General features: G+C 39.2%; 1 protein-coding gene across 1 annotated transcript; it reads right to left on the bottom strand.

The window, feature by feature from the left end:
- Nucleotides 1–1083: 1083 nt before the first annotated feature.
- siae (sialic acid acetylesterase) lies at nt 1084–17933 on the bottom strand. The gene is made up of 10 exons (XM_061972050.2): nt 17825–17933; nt 12981–13142; nt 12555–12709; nt 9748–9886; nt 9497–9665; nt 6867–6952; nt 6659–6792; nt 5164–5318; nt 1816–2002; nt 1084–1710 (listed from the first exon to the last, which is right to left on the bottom strand). The coding sequence occupies exons 1-10, from the start codon at nt 17877–17879 to the stop codon at nt 1402–1404; spliced, it is 1551 nt and encodes a 516-aa protein (XP_061828034.2). The 5' UTR covers nt 17880–17933; the 3' UTR covers nt 1084–1401.
- Nucleotides 17934–19318: the final 1385 nt, after the last annotated feature.

The following is a 19318-nucleotide window of genomic DNA, read 5'->3' as shown; positions in this document are numbered from 1 at the left end:
GGATAGGGTGAGAAGCTATGTCATTGGGGAGGAGCTCAGAGTAAAACCGCTGCTCCTTCACATCTTGAGGAGCCAGATGAGGTGATTAGGGCATCTGGTGAGAATGCACCCCGGACGTCTCCCTAGGGAGGTGTTTAGGGAACATCCGACTGGTAGTAGGTCACGGGGAAGACCCAGTACACGTTGGGGGGACTATGTCTTCAAGCTGACCTAGGAACGCCTCGGGAGGAGCTGGACAAAGTGGCCGGAGAATCTAGGCTGCTGCCCCCATGCCTGACCTCAGATAATTGGGGACAATGGATAAATGGGTTTCAGACAGTCCTGTGAAAACACTTGGGGCAATTAACGGCTGTAGCATTTGTGATGTCCCCGGGTTTTGCTTAAAATGCTTTGCAAGTAATACAAATATCCTCAAAGTTTTATCATCGTCCGACAAATTGTCACTTGGATAATAGGTCCCACATGTGCCCCTGCAAAGATGTTTTGCTTGATGGCGGCCATGTCTTGAAAGTCATAAAATTGACTCCACACACTCACTCTTAAGATCCAAAAGGGACCTGCTCATTAAAGTGTCTTTAAGCGGGCAATAAATTATTTTTTTAACTTCCCAAATATTTCAATCTTTTGACAACGTCAGATCTATCTATTGATATAAAGTTTGTATTATTTTTTTTGTGCAATTTATGGTTTTTCATCATGGAAAAATGAAAACTTCAATATTTCTATAAATAAGTTGCAGTGTAGAATATTTGAGTTTGGGTAATTAAAGCCTTTAATTGGTCAATAATTCATGACATTTTTTTATGCAGGAGACAATTAGACAAAAACATTTTTGCAGTGCCTACTGAGCTGGAATGAGAGAGAAAGCAGGCAGGACTTGGTTGAGTTTATTATAGGGTTTATTATTATTATATTATATAGTATTGCCCCTGATCATTTTCATTTCATTGCAGCAGTTTAATGGCAGTTTAACTTATGTATACTTCACAAAACTGAGAATTATGAACACGGTTTTCTGGCGCCATCTGGTGGTTAAGGAGTGCAATTACAACCAAACAGGATATTATTTTTATTTTGGGGGGGGGATGAGTCATTTGGTTTTCATGGAAAAAGCATAGTAATATACCAGGATTACAGTCTGGTAAAAATAGCAGCTATAATGAGAGTCAATGGGGCCAAAGGAGTTCTCAGGAAAATGTGTGTGTACTTGGTTCATATGCTATTCTAAAAACGTCGCTAAAACACAATGCAATTTTACAAAAAAAACTTGGTGACATTTCAGACTGCTAACCTTCAAACTGAACAATTATATCACAAAAGTCCGGTTAATAATCTTGTTTAGGTTTTACACACATGCACCAAAATGTGTGGTTATTTGGCTCCACACCCTAATGTTACATGCTATTTTGTGTACTGTTTTTTTCTTAAACGAGCTTTAGCATAGTTGTGACTTGTTGCGAAGCTTCTTTTAGCCCGATAGCGATTGATGATGAAAGGCGGCGCAGGTAACCCAGATTTTGCGCTGTAGACTGGACAGGCTTTAAAGTCGCAGGGCCAGTCTTTCCATGCGTAGCGAAGAGCTGCTACTGCAGTAGAGGGTGGGCAGACATTGGCGGATATCTGGACGGTAGTCGGAACCCAATGCATAATTGGAGCTGGAATCCAGAGAGACTGAGGCCCGCAGGGAGCGCGTGACTGTGAGCAGCAGAGCTTGACACAAAAATAACGATGATACATTCTACAGCATGTTGGTTATTTATAATGTCTTTTTGAAGCATTAGGGAGGATAAACCTCTCTGTTTTGCCACTGATTACCTCAAAGATATCTTCAGACAGCTTGACAGAGACTGCTTGGTCGTACGTGACGATGACACGCTTCCGAGTGGACAGGATTTGTCTGGGGAAAGGTCCAAGGAAGACCACGTTCTTGTCATTGTAGGCCACCGCCATCGCTCCCAGTGTCAGCCGGTAAGCTACATCCTGTTTGTCACGGGGGTGGATGCTGCATGGTGGAGTTGGTTGGCATAAAAAAAGGTGAAAACACTTCATGTCACGTCAATCAAAGTTATCAACTCACAATATAAACCAGGGGGTGTCTACATTTTCTTTTCGTTAAGGGCCGCTTTATGAACAATGAAAGAACGCAGGGGGCACAAAATCCCTTTTTCCACCAAAAGTTTGATACATTTGTACATTAAAGATCCAAAGACAAATCCAACATAGACCAGTACCGCCTTCTGAAAATCAGCGTCCTATGCAGTGGACATCTGTTTTTAGCCTTGTTATACAAAACCTAAATGTCCTCTGCCAAAGACACTGCTTATCTTGAGGTTATGCTATGCTATCTAAAGTAGGAGTAAGAGTCAATTAGTGTACTCTCTCCTAATCTATGTCATTAACAATGCCCAGGGCTGATAACATGTTTTGGACACCGCTGCTATAAACATACAGCAGGGCTATTCACAAGGGGGACTAAACATTTTTGCAGCAAACGTCTAAAACAGTCGAGTGCTTCATTTGTGTAGAGGAACTAGACCACTATGAACACATTGGCAGATCCTCGAATTGACATTGTAACCTTGCCAGCAAACAAACTTGTGATTTACATAACTGAGGCGTTCCTCAAAGCACTCCTTTAAGTCTTCTTCTTTTTGGCAGTTACATATTTTTTTCATTATGTGATTTATGTTACTAAGATGTTGCTGTAGCTTGTTTACTTCAGAAGCAGTCAGTCAATTTTGTTCAACTTGTTATAGCTTAGAGGTGACAGAGCTTTCGCCGTTGCTGCTCCCAAGCTCTGGAACGACCTACCCCTGAGTGTTAGACAAGCCTCCTCTCTTCCTGTTTTTAAATCTCTCTTAAAAACATACTTTTATTCCATGGCTTTTAACACTGAGTGATATCCATCCTGCAATGGCGCCCCATAATACACCTGCTGTGATCCTGTTTTTATGTTTTTATGTTTTTATTAATTCTATTTTAATTATTTATTTTTTATCATGTTCTGTTTGTGTTGTGTTGTGTTTGCTCGGTACTCGTTTTATCTTTTAACCTGCTCATTGTACAGCACTTTGGCTACCCCTGTGGTAAATTTTAAATGTGCTTTATAAATAAAGTTGATTTGATTTGATTTGATTTAGCTAGCGGTGCTCCTCAAGGCTCCATCTCTTTTTCATAAATTGGGATATTCAACTGATGGCCCCCGAGCTCAGTTCAAAAAACATTTGCAGCAGATTCTTAAAAACACTAGGGTTCTGTCATAGAGATGCTCTTTGACTAACTTTTTTGCAGAATATCCTTAAAGCACCAATAGAAGAGAAAAACAAGTTGCCTCTATATTGAAGCTATTATCATATATATCTGATTCAAGACATCGAAAAACTTCCAAAATTTGCAAGTAAATAGATATGATCAAAATAGTATAAATCTAACAGAAATTCCCAAGCCATTTTGAGAGATAATGAGCTAGCCAGTCACGTGATCCGTGACGTAGAGGTAGGAACCTCAGATCCCTTTACCATCAACAACAATGCTAATCATGCAGAGTTCGTGACAGGCAACAGTGATTACTTTGGGACAAATTATGACCCAAAACCTTACATTTTTTATTCTGAACATAAAGAGGGTGAGCCACAAGTTTTAGAAGCTCTGCTAAACATATCCAACTTTAGTAAAACACTATGCATCATTGAGCAGTATTGCTAAGTGCTAAACAAGAAATACAAACTACAAACATAATAAAACAATCACTTCCTGTATAATGTCTGCTCTCACTGCAATGACGACTGATAGGATGTACATATGTTCCCGTTCAGATGAAGATTTAATTTTAATCCAGACGACGGGTTAAAAAAATGTGCAGACACTGTCTTCTGTTGTGTGTTTGTCTCCATTTCCAGGTATAAATTGAATGTCACAGTTGAACAACTTCTAGATGTATGGCTAAATCCTCCTAATATCCAGATAAGAGGCATGATTTATAATCTAGAATAACTTTGACGAGCTGAGACGCGATGATGCGGGAGCAGCAGGACATCACGGCCAGTTCACACTAAAAGTAGCAGAGGGAGACTTAGCTGTCTGTTATCAATGCACTGTTAAAAAAAAAAAAAAGTTTATTTGCGCATATAATAACATCGCAGAAATGTTGGTTAATATTCAGGTGACAATATGTATTGAGTATTGTTGGCGGGTTTCGGATGGTTATTTAGAGGGTTTTGTTGGTGAAATAGAGAGCCTCCATTGTTTGTAGACTTGTTTTGTAATTTATTAATTTACGACTTAAAAGAAGGACATACAGTACTGGACACACCTTCTCATTTCAATGCGTTTTCTTTATTTTCATGACTATTTACATTGTAGATTGTCACTGAAGGCATCAAACTATGACACCTGTGAAGTGAAGTGACTACCTCTTGAAGCTCATCGAGAGAATGCCAAGAGTGTGCAAAACAGTAATCCGAGCAAAGGGTGGCTATTTTGAATAAACTAGAATATGAAACATGTTTTCAGTTATTTCACCTTTTTTGTAAAGTACATAACTCCACATGTGTTCATTCATAGTTTTGATGCCTTCAGTGACAATCTACAATAGTAATGAAAATAAAGAAAACGCATTGAATGAGGAGAAGGTGTGTCCAAACTTTTGGCCTGTACTGTATGTGTTCCTGTCTTATATAGAGATCGTGAATGATAGACAGCGCATCTCTTTCTAATTTTTGCATATTTCCAGTCTGACTGATCTGATAACATGGTCCAGTGACATCAATCTACGGAAATTACTGAAGACATTCAGAGCACAATATTCAAAATGGCCGTCTGAAATGTTGTCATTTTGTGAAATTTAGCTGATATTTTCACATACTTTGCGGATTGTAAATACAATTGGATATGGTTCAATGGATACATTGAAGCACAAATAAGCGTATACATTTTCCACTCTACCGTAACCTTAAAAACAGTACAGCACTCCTGTAAATCTGACAAAATAAATAGACCAAAATCAAAATTTCTTCGGAATATACAAAATAAGACTAATAATAAAGGGAAAAGTCCGCCGCCCTTCCTTAGCTTTCTGGAAATATGGCCCCCAAAACATCCATCCATTCATCCATTTTCTACCGCTTGTCCCTACAGTATACTGCGTGGCAGCTGTATTCTTACGTGCCGTATGGGGAAGTCTCATCTGGTAAATCTACAGCCACAGCCATGAAGGTCCTCTGCAGGCGAAGGTTAGGCACAAAGCCTGTGTCGGCTGTCTGGTGCCAGCGGATGTTTGGAAAGCTGTCATCCGTGGAGCCTTTTATGTTGGTGGACAGCTGCATCAGAGAGAGAGAAAGAGGTACATAAGACACTTGAAACGATAAGAAACAAAGAAGCAGCAGGCCTCGGGAAGTGCTGATGCTGAGGTTTTTGTCTTTTAACTTCTACCTCAACATCAAAAAGGACGGGACATTATTCGAAAGCAGATGGTCATTGGCTGTTTTGATGAGGCCTTCTGATAATGTTTTAGAGTGGAGAAAGTGTAATGGAAAACAGCTCTCTTTGACTGTCTCTAAATGGTCATTAATGAACAAGTATATTGCACAACACAGTAGCAACAGAACCAATGTTGTAATAGCTATAAGGAGCAAAATGCTCAGCCAACATGAATTCTACTGATAAACAACAGTAGTACAAGATTGACACGCAGTAGTTTCACAAACTGCTGAGAAATGCAAGCAACATTTTAAAGCGCATGCTGAGATAGACAAACGTGCTGGATGCAGTGACACCTCATTATGCGGCTACTGCCATCTTGCGGAGTTAAATATTTTGTAGCTACATGTTGTGCAGTATCGCTGTTTACTGGTGGTAAAATAGTTTATGCAAAGTAGAAAATATGTATAAATTTAATATTTTCATAGAGCATACAAAACCTGGTTAGAACCTTCTAAATACGTTGTTTTAAACCCTCCAAACATGAATATTTATAGTCACCTTTACACTTCTTTAATCCAATATAATAGACATAATAGAAAATGAGACACATACTGTGCTGACTTTAACAAATATGGTTATGGTGTTAGTTTGTTTCAAACATGCACACAGTTCCAATGACATCTCACATAGTTCCAGTTTCTTATTACTACATGTGCAAAAAGGTGTAGGAAGAAGCAAAGCTCAATGAATCCTACCCCTTTTCCGTTTCATAGCAATTGCTGTTTGTTCACTTCCTGTGGTCGATCTGTAACACATACATAAATGGTCTCATCTAATGACCAATACTAATGTAGTATTGATCTTTTTAATTTCTTTTAGGCATTTTATGCTTGAATAATATGTAGAATATATATTTAAAACTGTGGCGCGGGACAACTGTATATTAATTTGTATCGTATTTATTGTGTAATTTTAGTATGAATCAAGTAATTATGGTTTAAGAAAATGGTCATCTGAGTGATGGGTCAGAGGCCCATAAGATTTTGCTTCTTCCTGTACCTTTTCCGACACACCCCTTGTGACTATTTGCAATTATGAAAAATAAATAAACATGGAGTTATTGGAAACTACATCAGGTGGTTTCCAACAGCCACAGAAAGTAAGTCAATGTTTTTTTTTTAAAAAGCAGGCAAATTTAGGGATTAATTGAAAAAATATTCTAAACAAAATTAAATACCTGGACAAATCCAAAGGGGAAGTCCACAGAGGTCTGCCCACCTGAGCCCAGGTGAAACGCCTTCCTCCAGTCATCAATCATGGCAGGAAAAGAACAGTTGTACTTGTCTTGATGGTAGTCCGTATTTCGTTCCCCTGGGCACCAAGAGGAATGTCTTTATCGACGTAGACTCTGATTAATATTGGAATCTGTGATGGATGGTTGTTACCTTGGTACCAGATGGCTCCTTTGAGTGTCATGTTGAGCAGTGGGTGGATCATCGCGTTCCACAGGACAGAGTTTGCATTTTTAGAGCTGAGGGGAAAGTTTGTCAATCACTACACAAGATGGCAGTAGCTGCATTTGAAGTACCATGAGTGGTTAGCACCCTGCAGTTTTAAAAGGAAACCACTTTTTTGGGGGAATTTGTTCACAATCACTATGAGAAACAACAACACACGTCTTTTTTTTTTAGTTAGGATTTTAAAAATTATTTAGAAAACACTTGGAGGATGCAGCTAATGGGAGTCACCATTGTAGCCTTCAAAGCCTTTTAAAACAACTTTAAAACCCTCCAACGTTTTGTATACACACTGCAAGTATATATATATAATGTAGCAACAGACACGTTCATAACAATATGTTCAATATTTACCCTATTTTGATCCATCCATCCACTTTCTACCGCTTGTCCCTTTTGGGGTCGCGGGGGGTGCTGGAGCTTATCTCAGCTGCATTCAGGCGGAAGGCGGGGTACACCCTGGACATTTTATTAAACTTCTTCCACTCATAGATTTCTGTTTCCATAGCAGCACACGTCTGACTTCTGGCAACAATGTGTGTCTTACTTCGGGATACAAAACGCTTGTGTGTGTTCTAATCATGGCAGACTTGTTAACAAACAACAAAGATGGCTATTTTTGCACAAATGAGGATTCTTATCTTTTTGAACCTGAATGAACGGAGTATGAACTACCGCTTCTAGAAACGAAGAAGAGGGTGAAACGTTGGCGCAAACGGAAGCCGAGAGAGTCAGTTGAAAACCACTCACAGCTGCAAATGTGGAATTTGGAGACAAGATATTTAGACATAAATGGCGTGGTTACCACAAATAAACATCGCTTGGTCAGCTTGACCAAAGAAACAACTGTCCATCGAGTGAGTCACACTTTATGATCATGATGGACGCAGCACGTCATGCGTGTATTACAACTACAGTACATACACAGTCTGGTTAGCTGTGTACAACAAAACATGAAATGTGGGCTAATACTTTACAGATACTGTAATATGAGCGTTCATGTTTATTAGTCAGTACAGGTTGGGGTCTTATCGCATTGTGTTGTGCATTACAAACTCAAACACGTTTCGTGCTGTCGTAGAAGCTAGCTTATCTTTTGCTGTAGTTAGCTTTTACGGCTAATATCGAAGCGCGTCGATGTGTTACTACACTAACAAAAGAGTGTTCACTCTTAGGATAACAATGCCGCTACAGCTTGGTTATTACACAGATTACGGCACGTAAATGAAGTATTGGTGACAGTTTTTGGATGCATTTTCAAAGTGATTTAGAGGTAGAATAGATTGCTCCCTTTAGCTGCATTGCTAGCTACCTAGAACAAGCCAATTTTTACATGTAAGAATGCAAAATAAAACAAAAGCTTGTCTTTTTGTCTCATGATTGTGAACGATAGGCAAAATTCCCCAAAAAGTGCAGTTTTCAGTTCCCCTTTAATTTACTTATGCATGTACCTAAATATATATATAGTATTTACCATATTTTTCAGATTATAAACTATGAACCACTTTTTTCCTACGCTTTGAATCCTGCGGCTTATAAAACGGTGCAGATAACTCATTGAGCTGTCTTCGCTAACGGCCATAATGTTTTGTATTCAATAAATAGTTTTCAACACCGACGGATACTGAAAATGTGTGCTATTGTTTGTGATATAGCGCCACCTTTGGACAAGTTTGCTCACTGCACATGCAATGTAATTCCTGTTTCGTGCCTTGAACCGGGGGTATATCCCATTTCGTCAACTATTTGTACGTAGCATTTCTGCTCGAAAGGATTCTTCATCACTACAAGGAACATTTGTAAGTTTTACAATATAACTAAAACGATTCATATTAGTAAACCGTGAGTGATGTCTGTAGGAGTGTTTTTTATGCATATTTGTACATGCTGTCGTAATATAATCAAGCTGGCATCGGTAGCATTATCTAATATGCCATCAAGTTTTACAGGTGTCTGTGTTAGTATTATTTACTTACAATGACATTCTTTTTGTATTGTTTCAGTTTCATAAATTCACCAAAACGTCATCGTGGAGTTATTGAGTCTGTTTTGTTAATTAGAGAGCTAGCTTCCACACCTAGTGGGTCCATGACGATGACTTCTGTTTTTTTTCGTTTTACTGTCTTGTGACAGGCACACTTTGGAAACAATTACAGCATATACATATTTCCAAAATCTTTCGTACTGGTTTAAAGCTCCGCAGCTTATAGTCCGGTTCAGCTAATATATGCAAAAATATTTATTTATTCTAAAATTTGGTGGGTGCATCTTAAATACCTGTGCACACTATAGCCTGGAAAGAACGATTATTTATTTAATTTATAATGAATTCATTTAATCCTGTTGATGAAGTGTATTAATGCTGGCTTAGCAGTTTGCTGCTTACAGCTATACAACATTGGTTCTGTTGTTGTTGTGTAGTGCAATATACTTGCTAGTAAAATACCAAAGAGATACCTTTTCCTTTCCACTTTCTCATAATCTCCAAATCATTCTTAATGAATCATTATTAATAAATTAAAAGCATTTATTGTTAATATACAATCTTGTCTGCTTGCCTTTGGTTGTTCTGCTCCAGTCCACATTGCTGAAGGGCTCTTAAAGATGACCACGCTTCAACAGGTGTGCCACCCCAGCAGGACTCTACCAGTCCGACGGGGTACTTCAAGTTCTCATACATGTAACGGCCAAAGAGCCAACACACTGCAGAGAACTGGGCCAGGCCACCTGAAAGCAAGAACACCAGTCCACTCAGTAAGTAAATAACCTCTAATGGACACTGCTTTGGATGAAAGAAGCATTGTCTTACTGGCTTCAGTCACAGACCATGGGAGCGCCTCTCCAGTCAGATCAATCAGCTCAGTGTCGCTCATATTCAAGGCTGCCATAAAGGTCCTCACGTGAGGGTACTTGCCCGCAAGAGCGAGCTCTTCAGATGCATTGAAAATCTACAAGGCCATCATTCATAATGCTCATTAAGGGTCCTTGTGTATTGTCATACTGTACATCAGTCCCTCCAGGATTTGGTGAGCTTTTTTTGTGATTGTTGCAGGGTAAAATAGGAAATTCACAGCAGTTTTTTTAAAACGTTGTGGCAAAAATGTAAGCATTTTTTTATTTTAATCATATTTCTTCAGCCTTTCACAATCATTATGAGTATCATGTTCTATCTTATCGTCTATCTTATTTTTGTTGCAGTGCCCAGTTTCTGGGTCACGGGGCATAGCCACCTGTGCGCACACCTAATGCTCAATACCTCCTGACTACTTAAGCTCTCCAGTTCCTTCACTCGGCGCCAGTAGATTCCTGATGATTCACCCTTCCAGTTGTGTACATCTTTTCTGCTTTGGCTCCACTCACGCTTCTTGTTCCCTGTGGCTCAGTCCCAGCGTTGCGGTGTAGTGTTAACTGTTACCTCTCCACACTTTGTGTGTTATTTCTGTTTCTCTCACCTTAAGTGTGCATCCTTAGTTATTTTTTACTCACTCCTTTTTGTTATTATTTATATTTTGCTCTGCGTTGGGGTCGTACTCCGGCTAAGCTGATCAAGACAATGAGTTTGTTTTAAGTAGTTTTTTGTAACTAGGACCCCTAAAAGTACAATATTACAACAAACCTAACAAAATATGCTTTATTTGCATATGTGGTAGTTCAACTTACGACCACAATTCGTTCCACGACCGAGCTCTTAACTCAAAACACTTGTATCTCAAGTCAGCCACGCTCTTTAAAATGAATTGAAATCATATTAATCCGTGCTTGCCTCCCCTAAAACCGCACAATTGTAACATGTCTTTAAAAAACTTTTGGATAAAATATATTGTTTGAAAACCATTGCGCAAACAAGTACAGTATTTTATGAAGTAATGTATTATTAATGTACACATTAACATTTACTTTTCAGTGCGTCTTAGATCTAACATTTACAATGAGCCAAGTTGCCAAAGACGGAGGGCTGGTCAATAAGGCTGGGATATCAGCAAGTAATGGCGTTAAAAAAGCGAATATTCCCACAATCGGTGTAGTGGGGGAGAAGAGTGGACGCTTTACAGGCGATGTGCTGGGAGTGTTACTATCACACGAGGCTATGCAGCATCGCTGCTTCGAAGCATGGTGGAGTGGACAGACCGCCATTGACACCCGGAGCAGCTTTAGGTGTGCACAGGAAGCCAAGCTGTGGCCTGGGGACCAAGCTTCAGCAGGACGAGGATTTCGGCTGGAAAGCTGTGGAAGCTGGACCGCTGCTAAAAGTTTGGTTTATGTCGAGCTAGCAAGTCAGACTGTATGTTTTTGGGTGGATCTTACGGCGCTTACTGTGGCATTTGCTACGCTGTCTATAGGCGGGGAGGCTTGTAACTCTAATCGTGCTCGCAATTTAAAGGATAACAAAAACCATATCTCAAAAAACTCGTAAGTTCAGGTACTCTCAAGTCGAGGAACTATTATTTTGATGTTTTACTAGTTTTAGTCTGGGAGGAAGACACTTGATGACACTAACGCTGACTCCATTACTGTGAGGGGCAGCATGGCTCAGGTGGTAGAGTGGTTGTCTCCCAACCTGAAGGTTGCAGCCTCAGTATCCCTGTGTCATCAGTAGGTAAATGTGATAATAGTGTCAAAATGCTTTGAGTACCTTGACGGTAGATACGCGCTATACAAGTAACATCCTTTAACCATTTAAAATCATTCATAAAAAGAAACACCACGTCATTGTCCGCTGTCTGCTTTGTCGTCCACAAGTTGCAGACATTCTCCGTGTGTGTTTTATGGTTATATATCGTAAAGTATAGTTCAAGAAAGTCAGGACGTGGGTGTGTTGGTAAGTATTGCCCAGAAGGCTTAGCGCTGTAAATAGGAACAAGAAGGGGGTCTGGTCCGTGCAACGAGTGAGTATGAGATTTAAGCTATTCAAGCAATCAAACCGATTGTAGCTGAGATAGGCTCCAGCGCCCCCCGCGACCCCGAAGGGAATAAGCGGTAGAAAATGGATGGATGGAAGCAATCAATAGTTATTAGATATTGTCAATATTAATATTGATAGATATTAAGTTAAAGTTAAAGTTAAAGTACCAATGATTGTCACACACACACTAGGTGTGGTGAAATTTGTCCTCTGCATTTGACCCATCCCCTTGTTCACCCCCTGGGAGGTGAGGGGAGCAGTGGGCAGCAGCGGTGCCGCGCCCGGGAATCATTTTTGGTGATTCAACCCCCAATTCCAACCCTTCATGCTGAGTGCCAAGCAGGGAGGTAATGGGTCCCATTTTTATAGTATTTGGTATGACTCGGCCAGGGTTTGAACTCACAACCTACCGATCTCAGGGCGGACACTCTAACCACTAGGCCACTGAGTAGGTGTTCCATGTTCATGCTTTGTCTACACAATAAATATATGCATTACTGTATAAACAGTATACTGCATAAATACATTAGTTTTCATTCGACAGTTAACGTGCACATTTTAGCGATGCTTAGGGATGCATTTGATTAGCGAAAATGTGTGGAGAAGTTGCAGGGATTGGACAAAGTTGCAATGTCATAAATTGGCACAATGACAAGATAGCAAATTCCTGGAGGGTCTGCATCAGGCACAGTATTGCACAGCAGCACACTGACCTGTGATGTTTTGAAGTACATGTTGCTCTGGCCGCCGCAAAGCCAAACATCCCCGAACAGTACATCGGTCAGAGTGGCCGAGCTGTTCTGAAGGGCCGCGGTCACGCTGTAGGGACCGCCAGCCTCAATGGGGTTGAGGATTACTCGCCATATGCCTGCATGTGTCATGAGAAGACAGTATGTGGTTATGAATATGGGATGTAGGCACATTCATCACTAAAGCATAGTATAGTTTGGGCTGGGCTGAAAGCAAAGATTGCTACACTTGCATTTGAACCTGCATGATTTCCAAGCCACTTGCCCCAAGTACCTGTCAGGATCACTCAATTTGACCTGTTTTTTTCTTTTTTTCCCTCCTCCGTCCCCGTCACAGCCCCGCGGAGGTCTGCATATACTTGCCACCCGACAACAGCGAGCTACATTTACCTTTCGTCACAGTGACTGGTGAGCTCGCGTGTTTTATCGGTCCTGACAAGTAGACGGTGACCTGCGCGCCCTCTGGGCCGTAACCCCACAGAAGTGCGCTCTCCGGAGACTTCTGCAGCACCATGTGGTCTCCATAGTAGGAGGCAAAGCGGAGCTTCCCTTCTAGACACACACACACGCACACACACATTTGTTTCTATTCAGAAGGGTATTTTACAGTACAGAATACGTCTTGCATATTACAAAACCCAAAACCAGTGATGTATAAGAGCCACACTTAAAATAAACAATCATTAACCCTTTTTCAGGATCAGATTTTTGAAAGTGTCAAATGTCATCTATCTACCGTATTTTTCGGACTATAAGTCGCAGTTTTTTTCATAGTTTGGCCGGGGGTGCGACTTATACTCAGGAGCGACTTATGTGTGAAATTATTAACACATTACCGTAAAATATCAAATAATATTATTTAGCTCATTCACGTAAGAGACTAGACATATAAGATTTCATGGGATTTAGCGATTAGGAGTGACAGATTGTTTGGTAAACGTATAGCATGTTCTATATGTTATAGTTATTTGAATGTCTCTTACCATATGTTACGTTAACATACCAGGCACGTTCTCAGTTGGTTATTTATGCCTCATATAACGTACACTTATTCAGCCTGTTGTTCACTATTCTTTATTTATTTTAAATTGCCTTTCAAATGTCTATTCTTGGTGTTGGGTTTTATCAAATACATTTCCCCCAAAAATGCGACTTATACTCCAGTGCGACTTATATATGTTTTTTTCCTTCTTTATTATGCATTTTCGGCCGGAGCGACTTATACTCCGAAAAATACGGTATTATTATTGTATCATGTGTATCTTTATCTTTATAAAGACCTCTGAATACCATCTTAAAACATCCAAAAATGTTTTCGATAGCTATAAAGTATGCATACAATGTTGTAACAGGCAAATTCATGATAACATGTAAGAGTATCTTTGTCATTTTTAGCATTATCGTACCTACTTCACTGGTCGAAATGATTTTACAGAATTCATAGGGACGAATGCTACTTCCGTCAACAACAACGACAATGAGCGTGATCTTTGTGTAATCATGGAAGACTTCGTGAGAGCCTTGGCGCGTTATCATGTACCACTAATGCTAAACGTTTCATGGACAAAATAAGAACACATCAAAAAAGTGACTTACAATGTCCGCTCTCTCACCGGGATGGTTGTATCTTTCAGCACATGTGCTCTCCTTGAGATGCTAAATTCAGAATAATTCTCACTTTTCTAAAGACGCTCGGAGGAAACGATTATTTGCTGAGTTTTCGTTGCGATGTGTTTGGGTTTAATGCCAAGTTCCATTTTTCGAGAGCAAGTTCAATCAATCATCAATCAATGTTTATTTACATAGCCCTAAATCACAAGTGTCTCAAAGGACTGCACAAGCCACAACGACATCCTTGGTACAGAGCCCACATAAGGGCAAGGAAAAACTCACCCCAGTGGGACGTCGATGTGAATGACTATGAGAAACCTTGGAGAGGACCGCATATGTGGGTAAACCCCCCCTCTAGGGGAGACCGAAAGCAATGGATGTCGAGTGGGTCTGACATAATATTGTGAAAGTCTAGTCCATAGTGGATCCAACATAATAGTGAGAGTCCAGTCCATAGTGGGGCCAGCAGGAAACCATCCCAAGCGGAGACGGGTCAGCAGCGCAGAGATGTCCCCAACCGATGCATAGGCGAGCGGTCCACCCCGGGTCCCGACTCTGGACAGCCAGCATTTCATCCATGGCCACCGGACCTGTGTGTCTCCCCCTCCACAAGGGAGAGGGGGGCAGAGGAGAAAAGAAAAGAAACAGCAGATCAACTGGTCTAAAAAGGGGGTCTATTTAAAGGCTAGAGTATACAAATGAGTTTTAAGATGGGACTTAAATACTTCTACTTCTACTTCCAGATAAGAGTAAGTATCCACTGCTTGAGACGGTCCGGATTTTCGATGCATGATTTAAAATCAGGCATTACCTTTTACAGACTCAAAGGTGATGCAGCAGCAGAAGAAGCTGAATTAGCTACAGTAACATACCTCTCGCCTGTGATACACTATGGCAGAAAAGTTTTTCCCTCATTGTTAGCTCCTACAATAACAATAGTTTGGTTGATATGCAGGCCACGACATGAAAGTCAAGTGTTGTTGGCGGTTTTTGGATGTTTTTTAGAAAGTTTTAGAAGAACATTTTTTCTTGACCATAGGCCCATTGTTGGGCTGCGAGCGCCTCCTATAGGGCCGGCAAAAAATATTTGTTTCTCAGCGGTAGTCGGTGTAGGGAGCAGCGGTACTCAGTTGTAATACACTTTTCCACCATCTGTGGCAGTAATGACAATATCAAACAAACACAAGAAGTTTGGCGCTAAAGTCATACAGAACTTTCGTAAGCGCAAAAATGATGACTAAAGTGGTGAAGCTGCATTATCATTTGTACTAAAATTTTATTGACTGTTTATTTAAAAACATTTTATTTATTATTAATTTAGTTAGGCTATATTTTAGCACTGAGTAATTGTACATAAAATAAATATAATTTTTTTACGAGTCCCTTTTTTTGCAGTTTATTTGATTACCGGTAGTATTTATTTTGTAGCCCAACCTGAGCCTTGCTTGTCATTTTTGTGATGAACACATGGGTTCATATCATCTATAGAGATGAACTATGATGATCTATGTGCGCATTATGAACTATTTATTGCTATTCTGTTGTTTTTTTCATTGTGTTTTACTTTTGTAGCTGTATGTAGAAATGGCGCCGCTGAAGTGGCGCTGGTTGCATCAGCTCTTTGACTTTTTAATGTCTTTTGTGTCCTTTGGGTTTTTTAATGTTTTCATGTGTTTTTACCTAACTTTTTGTGGACTTTTTGTATCTGCACTGCAACTATATAATTTCCCCCATTGTGGGATAAATAACCAATCCTATTTAATTGTTACTCAAATTGCTAACTCTTTTTCTCATAAAATTACAACTTTATTTTTGTGCTGGTACTGTTTTGAATTATTTGCATTTGTTGTTGGTCCTACTACAGCACTCCTTTTGATATAGAGTACATTTAGGATTACATTTGTTTGGCTTTTTTCCTTGCATCATCATCCATGCATCCATTTTCTACCGTTTGTCCCTTTTGGGGTCGCGGGGGTGCTATTAGATTATTATATTATATTACTTTATTTAAAAGGGGACATTGCAATTTCATAAAAACACATGACCACACATGGTTAAAAAAAGCCAGAATTAGCCAGAAGGCTAGTTTTCATCTATAGTCCCCAGGCCATGCTGTAAAAAAGGCAGTAAAATTACAATTTAAAAGAAACAGGCTGATCTTTGATAAGCCACATTTTTTTTTTGTGTGAAGGCCTTGTAAGTTGTGACCAGTTAAACCTCCTCAGGTACTGAGTTCCACACATTTGCACTCCTTACTGACCAGGCCGACTTACTGAAAGTGCTCCTGCGCAGAGGAATATAACAGTCACCTCTGACAGAGCCTCGAGTGACACGCTCACGGCTGTTTCGTTGGCTGATGAACTCTGCCAGAGGATCTGGAGCCAATTCATGCAGTACTTTATAGGTCAGTTTTAAGTCTGCAAATGTGTGAAGACTGTCCCAGTTTAAAATACAGTATTTTTTTTATAGAATGGCACAGTGATGATAGAGCCTAGGTTTTTTTTTTTTATCCATAACTTTAATTGCTTGTTTGTACAAGATTTCCAATGTTTTTTTGTTTTTTTTAACTCTGACCAGCCTAAAAGTGAAGTGGCTGAAAATCATCGAATGCAATTACTATTTTGCAGCTTCAGTTGACATTTCATTTCAAATTACACGAAAATTTGGTGATATTTTACACAATTTGCCAATATGGGCTTTGAAGGAAAGCTCTGAATCTATTATTAACCCAAGATATTTATCTCATCATATGAAATATGACTTACTTCACCAATTATTATTATTAAATTATTATTATTTATTTATTTTTATTGTGATTACTTATGGGGTATTTTGTGAATAAATTGTGAACAGGAAGTGAACAAAAAGTTTTAGCAACTGTTATGTAAAAGAAAAGGGGTAGGATTAAATAAGTTCTGCTTCTTCCTACTCCTTTTCGAACATGTTGAAAAGAGAACCTGGAAATTGTGATGTATCATGTTGTATGCTTCCATGTTCGAAATAAACTCAAACTCAAACTCATATTGACTGACAATTTGTATTCTTTCTCCATTAATATTTATGTCTGGGTCAGATGATACTTGTTTTGTTTTATTAGTTACATACATGCCTACAGTTTTACAAACGTTTAGCTGAAGACAGCAGCTCCTGCAACTAAGTTGTAACATCCATCCATCCATTTCAACCGCTTGTCCCTTTTGGGGTCGCTGGAACATATGCTCAATTATTACTATATTTTGATTGGGATTTAATACTTATATAGTTGTAATGCCACATTGATTGATTGATTTAAACTTTTATTAGTAGATTTCACAGTTCAGTACATATTCCGTACAATTGACCACTAAATGGTAACACCCGAATAAGTTTTTCAACTTGTTTAAGTCGGGGTCCACGTAAATCAATTCACAGTAAACCTGTTTGCTCATTACGGTCAATAAAAAAGTGTAATGGACAGTAGAAGAACAGTGATGATGATGGAGGCTTCATCACACTGGCAAGCAACATTACATTATTTCCAGATCGCACTATGAGTCAACACTGTTTTAGAAGGGCACCTTTTCCTTTTTTTTTTTTTTTTGCTATTCAACTTTATTTCACAGTTTAATCAAGTTTCTACTCACCACATTGTTGAAAAGAATACTGAACAATCAGAAGTAGCAGGCACAAAGACAGCATAATAAACAGCTCAAAAAAAGTAAAAATGTTAAGGAGGCGTTGGAGAAGTTTGCCGCGTTGATATAGACAGGAAGTAGAACAAAGCTAACCCCGTCCCCCCGATTTAACTATATCGTGTCCAAAATCTAACTACAGTACTACATAAAAGTAGTACTAATATTAACTAAAGAATAGACTAAATTGTTCAATAAGTTGAACTATAAGCAATGCTTACATTACTTTGATGTAAATAAAATTTGCCCGGCAGGTTAACAAGAGGGAAAACTTTTCACCAATACGTTCTATTGCGGGGTTTAAACCACGTGACCATCTCTAAGGAGATACCTATGATTGGATGTAAACAATGCAATAGTTTCACTTCATTTAGCAGCAGCTGGGAAAATATCAGATTATTATTAATGTTTAAAGGCAAATATACAAGCTATATATAATAACGAAGCGGGAGACAATGGATGGATGGATGTAATACAAATAGAGTGGATCTAAGTTTCAGAGGTGGATAGTAACGCGCTACATTTACTCCGTTACATCTACTTGAGTAACTTTTGGGATAAATTGTACTTCTAAGAGTAGTTTTAATGCAACATACTTTTACTTTTACTTGAGTATATTTATAGAGAAGAAACGCTACTTTTACTCCGCTACTTTTATCTACATTCAGCTCGCTACTCGCTACTAATTTTTATCGATCTGTTAATGCACGCTTTGTTTGTTTTGGTCTGTCATAGTGCCTGCGTTTCAACAAATACAGTCACTGGTGACGTTCACTCCGTTCCACCAATCAGATGCAGTCACTGGTGACGTTGGACCAATCAAACAGAGCCAGGCGGTCACATGACCTGACTTAAACAAGTTGAAAAACTTATTCGGGTGTTACCATTTAGTGGTCAATTGTACGGAATATATACTGTACTGTGCAATCTACTAATAAATGTTTCAATCAATCAATCAAAAGTGTGAAGGAAAAAATACCCTTTTTTATTTCAATCGTACATCCTGTCAAAAGCCTAAAGACTGACTGCACAGTTCCTGTCTTCACAATAAAAGTGCCGCTCCATCGCGCCTGCGCTTTCAAAACAAGAGTCTCCGAAAGCCAGCGCAAACAAGCTAGCAAGCTACGGAGTTTTCCGCCAATGTATTTCTTGTAAAGTGTATAAAAACGAATATGGAAGCTGGACAAATAAGGTGCCAAAAACCAACCACTTTCATGTGGTATTAGACAGAAAGGAGGAACTTTTTTTCTCCTCCATTTGAAAACGTGGACGCTATCAGCACTACGGTCTGATTACAATCAATGCAAGTCATCAGAATCAGGTAATACACCAACTTATATTCTTGTCTTCATGAAAGAAAGGAATCTATATGTGTTAAACATGCATGTATATTCATTAAAACACCTTTAACATGTAAACAAAAACGGCAAAATAAATAAATATAAA

The sequence above is a fragment of the Nerophis lumbriciformis genome, linkage group LG17 (genome assembly GCF_033978685.3).
Source record: "Nerophis lumbriciformis linkage group LG17, RoL_Nlum_v2.1, whole genome shotgun sequence".
NCBI lineage: Eukaryota > Metazoa > Chordata > Actinopteri > Syngnathiformes > Syngnathidae > Nerophis > Nerophis lumbriciformis.
The sequence above is the reverse complement of the archived record's forward strand: the minus strand, read 5'-3'. Positions and strand labels throughout refer to the sequence as shown.